General features: G+C 35.4%; 1 protein-coding gene and 1 long non-coding RNA gene across 5 annotated transcripts in view; one reads left to right on the plus strand and one right to left on the minus strand.

Moving 5' to 3' along the window:
• LOC137198238 (class I histocompatibility antigen, F10 alpha chain-like) overlaps positions 1 to 14,574 on the plus strand; it is a 150,103-nt gene extending 135,529 nt beyond the window's left edge. Inside the window, exons 2-12 of one of the 4 annotated variants that reach the window (XM_067611944.1) lie at positions 1,244 to 1,299; positions 2,411 to 2,683; positions 2,935 to 3,225; positions 4,374 to 4,658; positions 5,288 to 5,407; positions 7,835 to 7,882; positions 8,089 to 8,115; positions 8,780 to 8,815; positions 10,824 to 10,883; positions 11,929 to 11,985; positions 12,282 to 14,571. In XM_067611944.1, the coding sequence (XP_067468045.1) occupies positions 1,244 to 1,299; positions 2,411 to 2,683; positions 2,935 to 3,225; positions 4,374 to 4,658; positions 5,288 to 5,407; positions 7,835 to 7,882; positions 8,089 to 8,115; positions 8,780 to 8,815; positions 10,824 to 10,883; positions 11,929 to 11,985; positions 12,282 to 12,337 (1,309 nt within the window). In that variant the 3' untranslated portion in view covers positions 12,338 to 14,571. Of the gene's footprint in view, positions 1 to 1,243; positions 1,300 to 2,410; positions 2,684 to 2,934; positions 3,226 to 4,373; positions 4,659 to 5,287; positions 5,408 to 7,834; positions 7,883 to 8,088; positions 8,116 to 8,779; positions 8,816 to 10,823; positions 10,884 to 11,928; positions 11,986 to 12,281 lie in introns of all 4 variants that reach the window. The other 3 variants (XM_067611943.1, XM_067611946.1, XM_067611945.1) reach the window with 3 other exon arrangements.
• On the minus strand, positions 8,727 to 9,052 carry LOC137198270 (uncharacterized). Its single transcript, XR_010931612.1, has 2 exons — positions 8,851 to 9,052; positions 8,727 to 8,785 (listed from the first exon to the last, which is right to left on the minus strand). It is a non-coding gene; the product is annotated as an uncharacterized lncRNA (long non-coding RNA).
• Positions 14,575 to 15,716: the final 1,142 nt, after the last annotated feature.

Below are 15,716 nucleotides of genomic sequence, written 5' to 3' on the forward strand. Positions count from 1 at the left end.
CTTTTTCAGGCTCTGATGTGAATGTATTATAATCCAAATGTTGATCTGATTTATTTTCTTTTTAGAATTGTCAGACTGTAGTGACAAATATAAAATTTACAGTTTCTGTCTAAAAAGTTTGTCATAATTTTTTTTATTTTGAATCCATGTTAACAATTTAGGAAAGACATTAAAGTGAAAGTTTAGTCTTCAAATGACAAATTCCCATTGAAATGTCATGAAATGTTCTGGCTCCGTTGGTCTTTTAACAGAATCTTTTGAGTCTTTTCACTCAGAATATCTTAAACTAAATTTGGATTGATTAATTTTTAGTTGTATAAACTTTCGTTTAGATTGACTCCATGATGTTGAGATCAGGGCTCTGTGGGGTCCAGACCACCTGTTGCAGGACTCCTTGTTCTTCTTTAGCTGAAGATAGTTCTTTATGACTCTGGCTGGATGTTTGGAGTACGTCTCCCTGATCGTACTGCATTATGGATAAGAACCTAAACATCTAAGGCGCCTAAAACATTTGCACAGTGCTGTTAATACAGTATGTGTGACCATTTTGAATTATGAATATACTTGTACTTTTGATACTTTAAGTAAATTTTGGGGGGTCAGAGCATTTGGAGGGAGTTGGAGCCTTTCCTGATTTTACTGTATTTAGTTCTGTATTTATTTCTTTTCAAATGGTCTTTTTTTAATCCAACAGTTTTTATCAGTTTTTTTTAGTAATGATTTGATGATTTGTCTTTTTTTATTTTGCTTATTTTGTGAACGTGGATTTTGAAAAGTTCTTTAAAAATAAAGATTATCATGATTTTATCAGAAATGTCAAAAATAACTTGCTTCTAAGAAAGGCACGTATTGGTTTGCTTTTAGTGAATGTAAAAAGCTTCTTGCACAATCCTTTTTCCAAATGTTTTTTTATGTCATCACTGAATTCCCTGGTACTCGGTTTCCTCTTTTTGTTCTTAAAACTTGTGTTGTTTGAGTTTCACTGTTATCAATAAAGTTGGGAGAAGAGAAAAAAAGATACACCTGTGTGTCCTCGCTCATAGCTCCTCCTACTCCTGTCTCGTCGAGATGCATTTTAGGAATTGAGAAATCTTTGAGCATGAGGCCATGAGATCGATTTCCGGGGTGCAGGTATCAGGACGGAGGAGAGAGGAGACGAGTAGGCACATAATAGAAAAAAGAGAAGATCCATCGGACAAAACGGACTTTTACAAACGTACACAGAGTTTACTTTGTGGTGTTGGATGTATTTCATCGCAGTTTTCGTCCTTTTGGGGACGGGACTGACGGTAAACAGCGGTAAGAGAGTTTTTTTTTTAACACATTAATATGACTCCGGTTAAATGCGAAAGTAATCAGATTTCTGTGATTATTTGAGTTTAATCTATTCATAATGATAGTTTTTCAGTTTTTGTAAAGTTCTCTTATTCCATAGGCCTATTACATCAAAACAGACATGGAAAAATTGATCAAAGACTTTATTAGAATCATTAGTAATTTATCGCCTGCTTATGTAACATGTCAGGATGATTTCAATGTGGCCACGAGTTTATTTTTCTGTTTTAAATACTAAACAGATAAAACAAGGACATCATCATAACTATAGAAATGATAATTATTTTAATTATAGATTAACCTGACGATTATTTTCATGATGACTCAAATAATTGTTCGTTTTTAAATATTACATGAGAAAATTGTTGGTTTTGTCCAACCAACAGTCCAAAACCTAAAAAAAGAAGAATGTACTGATACATAAAAGAAAGTAAAAAGAACAGATGACTACAGAAAGTTTGTCATTTGTGCTCGAATAGAAAACTGAAACTATTAGCCTCTAATTAGCTTAAATTAAACTGTTTTAATTGTAATTATTTGCTGCGTTGTTCCATGTCATGAAGAATCACGAAGTTCCATTAGTCATTACTTTTGAACTATTTATGTTAGATGCTTGAAATTTTCAGGGATTGTTCCACATTATTAGATTATTATTAGATATCTTCAACTTGTAAAATCGTTGTCCCACAGTTGCACATTTTCCACGTTATGGCTCGCTGAAAATGGTAATTGGTAATTAATTGGTCATTTTTTTTTCCACATCAGATCTTTTAAATCTTTTAAATTAATTTGATATATTATAATCATGTTATAGTACTGTCTTAGCAACTAGGTGCTTGTATTTAATCAAGTTATTCTTTGTGATAGTAATGATGCATGTTATGCTATAATCTCCTTGAACTTATTGTTTGGTGGTTGTTCTCTGAGTGTGTTGCCTCATACATGTGGCTAAATATTCTGATTGATGCCAGTAAATAGATTGTTAAGAGTCCAAAGCATTAAGTCAAATCTGCTGGAGCTCATCTACCTCGTCTGTAAACATGTCTGTCTGTCTTTCTCTCTGTGTGACTGTCAGAGAAACATTCCCTCACTTACATCTACACTGCCTTCTCCAAACCTGTTGGACTTCCGGGCATTCATGAGTTCACAGCCTTGGGTCTGATGGACGGCAGGATGATCGACTACTATGACAGTGATCTCAGGAGAAAAGTTCCCAAGCAGCCCTGGATGAAAGAGCGACTTCCAGCAGACTACTGGGAGAAAGGCACACAGTCCCGCCAGAGCAAGCAGCAGTGGTTCAAAGACAACATCGACATCCTGAAGAAACGAATGAATCAAACTGATGATGGTAAGATCCATGAAATGTGTCAGACTGGGATCACTTTTTGATGAATCAATAATTAACACTATGAAATTAACAACTGTAATACCTTTAGTAAAGATAAATGTTCCAGCAAAAATGAAGCTGTTTTTTCCTTAAGTCAGGAACAAGTGATAACTTCTAATTTGCTTAAATTAAACTGTTTTAATTGTAATTATTTGCTGCATTTTTCCATGCCCTCATTCTATGTAATTTATTTCACTGTCACTCCCCTTTAGATGTCCATATTCTTCAGTGGATGCACGGCTGTGAAGGTGAGACGAGGCCTGATGGCAGTGTGACGTTTAGTCGTGGCATGGACAGGTACAACTATGATGGACGAGACTTCCTGTTCTTCAATGACACCAAAGCAGTCTGGGTTGCCTCCAGTAAGACAGCAGTCCCGACCAAGATAAAGTGGGATGATGAACAGGGACTAACAGAATACACCAAAGGCTACCTGGAGAACGACTGTATAGAGTGGTTGAACAAGTTCCTGCCATACGGACAAAAGCAGCTGCAAGCAGCCCGTATGTATGACAGAAAATCATTTCTGCATTTTTCCATTATTACTAGAGATTATAGATTATATAAGTGGCTTTAGTAATAGAAGGATTACTATGCAGGTTGTTACAACGTCAAACATGAAATCAGCGGGTCTTGATATTATTGGTATTCACACAAAATCTGGCTTTTTTTTGTCTTCCTGAATTTTAGTCATGGAAAATTGTCAGGTCCAGATGTGGCAACATTTCCCATCAACAAACAGCACTTCACTAGGATTATGGTTCAATAGTATTTTATTGACTCTGAATCCTTTTGAATCCACTGAGGTTCAACTTTCAACATTTATAAGTTAAGTTAAGTTTCAATGCCATTTTACAGCCTGTTGCAACAACCTGAAAGTGAGATGAGCAGCAGAAGATATTAAATACTGATTAAATATGTATCTGACACATTTAAATAACTGCTGTAGCCTACTTGTACACTTTATTTTTCACAAGCTACTTGTTTTAAATACTGGAAGTCCTGATTCTGAACTATTAAGTTGATTAACTTAAATAATTAATATGATATAAATTAAAGTTTGAGCGGGAGATTTTGACAACTGAAGCTGATTTAACTGTCAATATGTCAAGTTACTCAAGGCGTTAACATTCATTGGCTACAGCTGATAGAAGACGGACAGTGTCAGCTACAGTATATACTGTAAATGAGAAAACTGTTCCCCGTCTGCTCTGTACACCAGTCTTTGCTAATAAAAGAATAAATTAGCCCTGGAGCTCAACAAATCCGGTACTTTGCCATCATGGAACCAAATACAAAGAGAACCGGCTATTGGAACCCAACCCTCGTAAACACCATATTCAATAACAAAGATGATCTTCAAATCTCAGAAAATTGTTTTGAAAAAGAGCAGAAATAATGAAATGAAGTGTGTGTCGTAGCAGCAGTGTTTTTATGTTGCTAAGTTTAGTATCACAAGTATGTTTTTGTGTTATACTTTTGTTATAATTAAAGATATCATTGTCACTATTTGTTGTAGTAGTTGTAGCAACAGATTCTATTAGTTCAGTTTATTATGAGGATGGTACAAACAGTATCACATGTGTAGTTTAGCATAATGCTATGTAGCCTCCCTGCAAACATGAACTCACCTAACGTTTTCTCTTTCCAGCTCCGCCAGATGTGTACGTGTTTGCTACGAACACCAAAACTGAGACAAACATCAAGTTGACCTGCCTGGCCACAGGTTTCTACCCAAAAGACATCAAACTGGAGATCAAAAGAGACGGCCGTGTTCTGACTAAAGAGGACGGATTGGAGACCTCAGGCGTTCGACCAAATGAAGACGACACCTACCAGAGAAGAGACAGTGTGGAGATTTTAAGGAGTGATGTTGCTTCATACAGATGTGAAGTCACTCACAGAGCATCCAATCTATATGTAAAGAAGATTTGGGGTAAGAAACTTTCTTATTTCAATTTGTAATTTGTAAGTTCAACAAAGTTGATTGGGGCAAAAATGCAAATGATCAGATGATCAGACAGGTTATAACCAAGACAAACATAAGAAAATGAGATCCACGTTGTATTAAATCAGATATAGTCTTTACTTAATCAGTTATGCTTCATATTGGACCTTTTTGTATTAGCTCAGGGTGCGATGCAGTAAGAGTCTGCATCAAAAGCTGCCTACTGTCAAGTTACTTCTTCACTGGAGGAGAGTATTATATTCAAAATGTGTTTAAATATTTGTCTTTATTGAAGATGAAGTGGATTAATTCATTTTTAGCATCACAGTTAGTAGCTACAAGAGAAAAAACACAACATTAACTGGCAAGAACCAACTTTTTGAATTTTGAAATTTGGACTTTTTGGTAAGAATCCTTTTTGACTCTTGACATAGTCTCCACATTTCATGTTATTTTGTGTCATTAAATTATATCTTATCACTTTTATCACATTATCACTGATTATCACGTCTACATTTTAGTACCATGCATCAACACTGAGTCACATGAAACTAAATATTAATGATGTTAAAAGTGAACTAAATGTGAAACTAATGTAAATGTTTTCTATGTTTTAGATGGGAAACTTCCTGACCCTCCTGGAGGAAACAGCGTAGTTATTATTGCTGGGGCGGTTGTGGGCGTCCTTGTCGTGGCTGCAGTGCTGCTGGTGTTCTTGTATAAAAAAGGGATAATTGGTAGGTGTAATATATAATCATTGTGTTTTCTCAACAAGGTACCAGTGGAGTGTGATATGTTTTTTCCCATATTTTATTCAATGTCCTTTTAAAAGAAAATACATAAAACATTTAATTCCTCAAAAATACTAAGAAAAGAAACCGATTCCTGCAAGTTTTCCAGCAAACAATTGAAAAGCTCTATTTCCTTAACAGTTGTTTTTTATGTCTTTAAATTGATTTAAAGAGTAACTACACAGTCAAACTCTGCTAGCTCCCTCCATCCCAGCATATTTAAAAGATGTGCACAGGATGACTGTAGGGGGCGTGGCCTTGTGGCTACGTAGTGCGTGATGCGGGAGGTACGGGGACGTTGACGAGAGTGGATTAAGACTGACCACCGCTCAGTGTAGCATGAACAGATGTAGAGCTGGTAGTCAGAGATAACCGGCCATGAGCAGCTGCTGTCAGACTCTCTGTGTCCGCCGGAGCTTTGACCGTCACTAGAAGCACATTCATGGCCCTTTGTAAAAGTTTCTACTACGAGAAGCTCTCAGGTGTGTGTGTGTCTGTGAGGGAGTGTCAGTACGTAGCTGTAGCCCTGCGGTTTATCATGTTAATGTTACCGTCATCAGTCTGAATGTCTTTTTAATACAGCACATAATACATACATCATACAGCTTTTAATACAGCACAGTTAGTTATCAGCGGGCCCATGTGTTGTGTTTACTGCCACAGAAAAGGAATAAATTATTTGTATAACCAGGGTTCTCTGAGCAGCACGACGTCTCTTATCAGACCTGCTAACGTCTCCAGCAGCTCTGTGTGAGAGGAACAAACTGAGGCTACAGTTAGCAGAGTTCTGATATTTATACTTGATGCTGCAGCTGAAATGAACCTCAGAGTCACGATAAGAGAATTTGGCTGAACTGAAATTTAAATCCAAACAGACAGAAATGAGTTAATTTTGCGCAGAAAAAGTAGTTTTTACACACAATATATGTGTTTTGTTGGAAAAATAGAATCAGAGCAGTAATGAATTCAAAATGCTTCATCATTGCTGTTGTAAATAAAACGTGGTGCCATAGTTACTGAATTCAGTCAAAAGTGACCCAGAACTTAAAATTGATTCACGCTGCAGATTGTAAAAACAAACCCAAGTGGTCATGGTATTAGAGGGATACTGATGGTTCTTGGTGTTTGTGCCGTCCATTACAATCATGGAACATACAACCTGTCAGGTTTTATCTCTTACATAGACTGTATTTACACCAAGATTAGACAGATATTACAGTCTCTTCTGCTATAAGTCAGGAAGGTGAAAGGGTGTTAAATCATTGTTGGTTATCTGGTGCAAAGGTCTATTATTTAATGATCATGGACATCATGACATGTTAGGAAAAGAAAATCCACTGAAACACAACATTTGCATTTGATGTTTTTAAATAGATTTATGTCACAAGTTGTTACCATGTTGGAGAGATATAATGAACTATACATTCATATAGTTCTTCTCTATCATGCAACTTGCTCTCATCACCTTAAAACTGAGAGAGTAAAATTTGATAAAGTTTTATTTTCACCTCTTAATTTCATACAGTTGAAGTCATACTGCTCTGGGATTGTCCTCAAATTAAATCAGTGTTCAAACTGTGTATTTTAACGCTGTGTAATTTAAAGGACAATAGATTTATCTAATGGAGGGACTAAACAGTTTCAGACCATGATTGTTTTTTACACACAGTAAAAACATCTTTTTACCCCAAAATAAAAAATATTTTCTGTCTGGTCTTCAGGGGCTTTGTCCATAAAAATGTTTGGGGTCAAAAAACAAAATTACAAATTGATTCTTTAAAAGCTGATCAGTTAAACCACATGTTGGGCCAGTTACTCAGCTTATAGGATCAGACTGGTGTTAAATATATTTCTTATTGTCAACAAGTAAAACCAACAAAGTGATGAGTCTGTCTCTACATACTTTTCAACGTCCCTCACTGTCTGTGGCTCTCAACTTCAAGCTCGTTACTTCCTACTGAAGACGTAGATCAGAAATATTTAGTTTTATGTTTTAAAAAAGTCTCAGTCATTTTGTCACTGTAGTTTTTAACAAACAAACAGAGGAAATAGTGTATTTGTTGGGGACTATTTTCAGCGGTGGATGAATCCACATTTGAACTCTTGTGAGTATTTCTGTCAGGATTGAGTCAAAATAAAGGACAGTGTGTTCATGTTGATGAAGGAACATGTCACCCAGTACAGCGGTGTGACTCATTGACCACGGAGCCACAGAGGTCAACAGAGCTCAACGGCACAGAGGAATAAGATATATCACACAATACTTGTTAGTATAATTAATAAATAGAAAGCAGTCCAGGAAGCACTGATAGGATATGAGCAGGTTCCCAAACACGTTAACACAAACCTTGATGTATTTTCTTTTCTTCACAGGGTCCAGATCACCTCCCAGCAGCCGTAGTCCTAGCACTGAATCCTCATGTAAGTATCTTTGGTTGACTGATTGAAAGCTGCATCACGCAGGTTCATGGTTTTCAGTTTGATCAGTTTGTTGTTTTTGCTTTTTTCATACCAACTTAATCCTTTTAGTTAGTCCTGACCAGGCTGTAACTTCTGTACAATGAACTTGACAATAGTTAGTTTAGCTGATTTTGTTTTTTGTGTGTTAACTTTGTGTTTATTCACAGATACAGCAGTTCCTATTCCTGTCTCTGGTAAGTGCTTTACTTTTCTGCTATTGATTCTTTTAAAATTTGAAATGTTAAATGTTTTGGTGCTAAGAATATTTATAATGTTACAACAATGACTCAGATGGAGGCAGCATGATGAAGGAATCCCAAATGTCTGAATAAACCAAATTTAACTTTATTAATAAATTAAAGTGTAAAAAAAGCTGAGACAGAGGAGGAGGAAGGGCCTCTTGTAGGTTGGCTAGGAGCCACTGAGTGGACAGGTGCAGTTGTTCAGACATAAATCACCAACCTGAGGCAGACCTTCTGGACACGAGCCTCTGCCATACATTACCAGTTCACCTTCAGAAGTCTAACTGGTATCAGTCATTTCTGTAAACACAGCAAGAATATAGACTTATAGACCAAAAGACAAACCAAACCAACCAAAGACCAAACAATCCTGATTATTTAAAAAAAAAAAAAATCAAAGAGAATGTAGAGACAGAAAAAGCTCCACGTTTTATCAGACACATGGACTCATATTAAGAGAAGATGGTCAGTAAGTCAAATCATTAGTTAAGGCAGCCCTGTCTGTAAACTCTGAATCATGAACTTCACACTTTCACTTAAAAAAAGAATATGTATATTTTGAATTTTAATAAGTGCAGCTGTTTATTAGTAGTGTTAATGTTGTCTTTATTTACAGTCACCACTCTGCCAGCCCCAACCATCAATGTCCAAGGTAACTACTTTCTTTCTTTCCCATCAGAAAAACACTGACTGAGGCTTTAAAGGACAAGTTCACAATTTTTAAACTCTATCATAATCAACAGTCAGGTGTCCATATGAACAGTGAAAGAGGTTCTCCTCGCTGTAATCATTCCTCCTGTTCATACTGGATATTAAAAGATCCTTCAAATGTGCTTTCAATGTAAGTGATGGAGGCCAAAATCCACAGTGTGTCCACACAGTCAGAAGTGAGGGAGAAGGAGTAGATGATATTTCTAGGATTTTAAACTGGTAATTATACTTTTATTGTGGAAAAACTATATGAGAGACATTATTATTAGACGTAGATTATTTTTATGTCTTTATACATGTCTGGAGGGGATCTTTAAGAAAGTAAACTTTGATTCAGCTGTGTTAACGTTACTCTGAAGATCAGATTAAAACTGAAATGAAGCAGCAGAAGTTTCATGACTTTGCGTCATTTCATCATCATTTCTGTATCAGACCTGCTGTATGTCAGCGTGAAGCAAACATACACATAAATCTAAAGAAAAGAACCTGAAAATATACCACTGGGGAAGTTTCAGCCAGTAGAGATGAATATATGATGCAAGAAGAGGGAGAGGAGGACGATGAAGACACAAACTGGAAGATTAATTGTTGGATTAATTTTTGTGTCTGTTGGTTTAGTTTAGTTTTATTTTCTAATTCTTCCTTTTACATCAACGTCACTTATAGAACATCAGTGTTCATTTTTGAGTTTATAGTTTTTCATGAAGAAAAACATTGAAAACTTCAAAAAACATGTAGTTTTTGGTTCCTGCTGTAGGTTCTTAAGATGCTTTGAGCCTCCTGCGAGTGTTCAGGAGTCACTCGTTCATCTTTGTTTGTTTGTAAGAGCGTCGTCAGTTATGATGCTTTTGGGAAACAAACCTCTGAAACTGTAGAAGGGTCATAAGATGGATTTTACAGTTTCATCATAGCTTTAAGATGCTTTTGGAGAAAAAAACCTGGTTGTTTGGTCTGCAGCAGGGTTTGACAGCTTTCACGCCACCATAAATGATCGGAGCCAATGCACCATTATGTTGATTTTCTATGATTTCTTCCTCTCACACACATGATGTTGACAAACCTGAGAATATTATAAGATCATGTAAAAAATTAACATTATACATTAAAGCAGATTGTAGTCTTTAATTGTGTGTTTGTGTGTGCGTGTGTGTGTGGTGTCAATGACATCAATGAAGGTGTGAACAAACGTCTCCTGAGGACGAGAAGGAAATAAGAGTTTAAAAGTTTTCCTGTAGGAAGACATGATGTCAGCTGCTGAGCTACATGACTTTGTACAGATTCTGATGTCAGTGTTACATAATGAAATACTGTTTTGATAATGACATCATTTTATTATTGATTGTCTCAACATATTATTAATATGAAAAAGGTTGACAATCGTTATGTCTAAATTAATAATCTAAATATGACCAAAGTCTGGCCCAACATGAGATCTTCAATACTTTTACTGTTTATTAAAAATCAAACTATTATGTTTTAGTTGACTTTAAAATAATTATTAATTATAAATCACATGATAAAAAATGTTTGTTTTGTGTTTTGTCCATATTGCCCAACTCTGCACCCACCAATGTCCATGTAATCTGAATAATAGATTAAAAAACAATAGATGACTGAGTTTAATCTTTGGAAGTTTTAAACCAAACAGGAAGTGAAGTTAGGAGGTGCTGGTGTTAATGGTGTTACAGGAAACCATCAAAACATTTTGTTAATGTCTGAAACTGTTGTGATGTTACATCACTTTAATCTATTATATATCATCATTTATAACATAAAGAAAGCTCTTCCTCTGCAGACATTGACTCAGGTCCTGAAACAGTATTTTAAAGCATTTTATCTTTAGTTTCCGTTGTATCCTCAGAGAATAAATAAATCAAAAGCAGTCCAGAAAACACAGATTGGATATAAGCAGTTATTACAAACCTCAATGCATTTTCTTTTCTTCACAGGGTCTGATTGGTCTCTCTACAGCGGTGACTCTGGTCACTCTAGTGACCGTGGTGCCACTAGTAAGTATCTTCTGTTGATTGATTGAAAGCTGCAACACACAGGTTCATGCTTTGGCAGTTTAAAGTGGCAGCAAGAGATAAATTAAAGGTTTAAAGGAATTACACCCAAATTACAAAAACTTAACATACTATCTTCATGGCTAGATATTACTAGAGGTAACTGAGAAAATATGTTTTGTAATTTGGATAAACGAAAAGTTAATAACTAAAATGCATCTCAGCCTCACTAGATGCGTAGAAAAGCAGTATTGAAACTTGAGAAGGTTCATAATAAGTATTTTACAGTTTCGTCATAACTTTAAGATGCTTTGGGGAAAAAACCTGGTTGTTTGGTCTGAAAGGAAATAAAGGTAAAAGTTTTCCTGTAGGAAGACATGATGTCAGTGTTACATAATGAAATACTGTTTTGATAATGAGATCATTTTATTATTGATTATCTCACCATATTATTAATATGAAAAAGGTTGACAATCGTTATGTCTAAATTAATAATCTAAATATGACCAAAGTCTGGCCCAACATGAGATCTTAAATACTTTTACTATTTATTAAAAATCAAACCATTATGTTTTAGTTGACTTTAAAATAATTATTAATTATAAATCACGTGGTAAAAAATGTTTGTTTTCAGTGTTTTGTCCATATTGCCCAACTCTGCACCCACCAATGTTCATGTAATCTGAATAATAGATTAAAAAACAATAGATGACTGAGTTTAATCTTTGGAAGTTTTAAACCAAACAGGAAGTGAAGTTAGGAGGTGCTGGTGTTAATGGTGTTACAGGAAACCATCAAAACATTTTGTTATTGTCTGAAACTGTTGTGATGTTACATCACTTTAATCTATTATATATCATCATTTATAATATAAAGAAAGCTCTTCCTCTGCAGACACTGACTCAGGTCCTGAAACAGTATTTTAAAGCATTTTATCTTTAGTTTCCGTTGTATCCTCAGTGAATAAATAAATCAAAAGCAGTCCAGAAAACACAGATTGGATATAAGCAGTTATTACAAACCTCAATGCATTTTCTTTTCTTCACAGGGTCTGATTGGTCTCTCAACAGCGGTGACTCTGACTCTGGTCTCTCTATTGCCTGCGGTAAGCATGTTCTGTTGATTGATTGAAAGCTGCAACAATCAGGTTCATGCTTTGACAGTTTCAAGTGGCAGCAAGAGATAAATTAAAGGTTTAAAGGAATTACATCCAAATTACCAAAATTTAACATACTATCTTCATGGCTAGATATTACTAGAGGTAACTGAGAAAATATGATATCAAAATAAATTTGGATAAACGAAAAGTTAATAACTAAAATGCATTTCAGCCTCACTAGATGCGTAGAAAAGTAGCATTAGTTCATGTATAGAAAGTAATATGTCTGTTAATTCTTGCAGACAACGGCTCAGCTGACACCTTCAATGAGGGTCTCCTTCCACCGTCTGAAGTCTGAGAGGAACCGACTCAACAGCGAAAAAAAGCATTACTACTGGGCAGGGGATATAAAGTAAAAAGGGAAGCTTGAAAAACCAGAAGAGACACTGAATTGACAGATAACACAAAAAGAATGATGAAAAAATTCTTCCATGTCCATGACATTAAATAAATGTAATGTTTAACCTTTAAAATGAATCTCTTAGAAATCTAAAAATATTTTTGAAGTTAAGTTTTAAGTTTAAGTTTATTTATTTTCAAAATTATGATGTTTAACATAATTAAATTAGTGGAAGCCAATGGCTGCCTTTTAAAAGTGGGAAATAATGGTAAAAAGTACTTTAACAAATGGCAAGAACTTAATATACAGTGTATGTGATTTGTATTGAACAGGCTACAACTGCACATTTACAGCTATGATCAATTAAGTATATGCTGAAATTAAATAAAAGTGATGTTAGCCTGAATTAAAAAGAAATAATCAATGTATTTCAACCCCATCAAGTGATAAGCAGGGATCATTTAAAATTAAAGCTGCAAGCAGCGTTGAACGGGCCCTCGCGCCTCCATGCACGTCGGGCTACGATGCAATCGAAGGGCTTCTGTCACGGGCATGTAGATGTCTTCAGACCCGGGCTGTTCTCAGACAATGCAAAAAGGAGATAAACATCACTTCCTTTGTCCACTATTTTGCCTGCTGCTGGGGCTGCTTTGCTGAAATTTTGTAGGGGGCGCTATTCAGCCAGTTTGCATCACTAATGGAATATTGTCATGTAGACGTGTTCAGGCCGGGACTTTTATCAAATATGTAAAGTTTGGTGCAGACATGTCTGTCTTGCTCACACCTGTGTTATCAAAATTATGCAAGTTTTGGGCCCATTCACTTGAATTTCAGTCGGTAAAGAAAACTCTTAATGAGTTTGTGTGTAAAAGAAAATCACTTCCTAATTTTCATCAAGTTTATTTTTAGAAAAGTAAAGACTTTTAACCCACATGACCTGGTCATAGGTTGATTGACATGTGTACTGTCAGGTGTGTAGAGACAATAAGTAACTGCAGCTGGACACAGAAAAATACTCATATATTTGAATGGAGAGTGTGAGCGAACCGCTAGGTGCTCGGGCCCTAATAAAGGAAAAACTGCAGTACAGAGCTACAAATTTTAGTTTTGATTTTATTTTTTTGCAGCACTTTATCACTAAACTGTCATTCTCACTCAATGAGCTCCATTCAACCCCCATACCCATCTCTCCCTCCTAATCTCTCTCTCTCCCTCTCAGTTGGAGAGGAGAATGTCACTCTTCTTGTGAAATATCCTCATAAATCCCATAACTTTGGCCAAATCCTACATTAAAAAGCACACTTTTTTGTAGGAAATTTTGTCGCCAATCCATTGATACAGGTTTCAAAGTGGTCAGACTCATAGTTTAGACATCAGAGCCATTTGTTTGACACAAAGTCCATGCCTAGAGATTGCCTCCCCATTGGTTTACATTGTAAGGTGTGATGTGGCACTCCAACTTTCAGGGCTTACAATATCTAAACCATTTGAGTTATTACAAAGTTTTTAACAACTTTTGTTCAGCACAGTGTCATAAGTCATGTATTCAAGTTTGAAGCCGATACCATTAACTCCCTAGGAGGAAATAGTGTTTCTTGGGGGTCCAAAATTGGCGCAAAGTCGTACTTTGATGGGCATATTGCGGACTTCCTGTTGGATTTAGGTCAGGGGTGTCAGCATATGATTTGTAGGTCATGATCAGATGAATAAAAGTTGAAATATTTTCAATATACTAAAGGCAAGGGGGATTTTCTTATTTTTATTTTTGATTATCAGTCTGGAATATGTCAATAGTTAGCAACAACAGTGATATTCATTCATTATTATTTTTTGTGCAGTATAAGATTAAAGTAAAGAATCTGACACTTCGAGTCGCGGGTTTTCCTCACTAATATTTTGTTAAAGTTTAAACCTATATGAAAAGAACTTTAAAAGCAACACTAATATCTGTTGTGTGAGGACCCCTCTTCTGTTTACAAAACAAAACAAAGATAAGTGATCAATGTCAGTTTGAGTGTTCTCATTCAATGCCAGGGGATTACATAACATGTTAAAGAGGAAATCTATCTTTCTATATTGTGCAGGGAAAAATGCTGATTTTTATTTTCTTCAATAAACACATTCTACTTTGGAAGATGTGAAATTTTGGAGGAGTCAGTGGGGAAAAGAGATTGGTTTTCTCATGGTAGCAGTCGGTCAGCAGGGGTCGCTGTACTTCTAGGTAATTTCAAAGGTCACATTCTGAATTATGAGGTTGATGATGAAGGAAGATGGATTATTTTGCTTGTGGACATTTCACAAACTAAGTTTGTCCCTATAAATACTTATGCTACAATAACCAGTGAATTCTATAAGGCTTTCAGTGAAGAACTACCTCCATTCCTTCTCTCACAAGGAGTTATCACACTAATTCCCAAAACCAATAAAAGACAAGCTACATATTGATAATTGGAGACCCATTACTTTATTAATTGATGACTATAAAATATTTGCTAAAATAATTGAAAAAAAAATGATGAAAAGCAAACTTGCTTTATGCGCGGTAGGAATATTCACAACAAGATTAGATTAATTCTGGATGTGATTGATTATAATAATCTTTTATTGGATGAGAGCTTTGTACTATTCATTGACTTCTATGAGGCTTTTGATACCGTTGAACACAATTTTATGTTTAAAGTGATTGAATTTCTTGGCTTCAGTAAAAGTTTTTTGAATGCAGTCAAAACACTTTACAATGGATGCAATAGCTCAGTAAAACTGGCTCATTGAACTACACGATGATTTCAACTTTGGGTTCAAGAGGTTTAAAACAAGGCTGTCCAGTCTCCCCTTTTCTATTTTTGTTGGTTACTCAAGTAATGGCGTCTCATATCAAAATGAACAATTTTCAAGGGATTTCAGCTTTAAGGAGAGAAATTAAAATTCGTCAGCTGGCAGATGATACCTCATTATTTTTAAGGAACAAAGATGAAATTCCCAAAGCATTACAATTCATTGAACATCTGTTGTATCTGGTTTGAAGATGAATGCCAAGAAATCTGTCCTTTTCCCACTTATAGTTTGCAATTTGTCTCATATAAATGACATAGAGGTAAAAAGTTACTGTCTCATATTTGGCGATTTTGACCCAATTATTAACCAAACCAAAAGCAGGTTTAATATATGGTTATCTAGAGATTCATCATTACAAAGAAGAATTCTTTTATCAAAGGCTGAAGGCCTTTCGAGGTCTGTATATGAGTCACTCTCTTTAGATATGCCAACTGAAGAGATTTAAAACATTTATACATATTTTGAGTTGTTCTATTATTTTCCATGTGTATTACAACTGTAT

Source organism: Thunnus thynnus, chromosome 15 (genome assembly GCF_963924715.1).
Source record: "Thunnus thynnus chromosome 15, fThuThy2.1, whole genome shotgun sequence".
In the NCBI taxonomy this organism is placed as follows: Eukaryota; Metazoa; Chordata; class Actinopteri; order Scombriformes; family Scombridae; genus Thunnus; species Thunnus thynnus.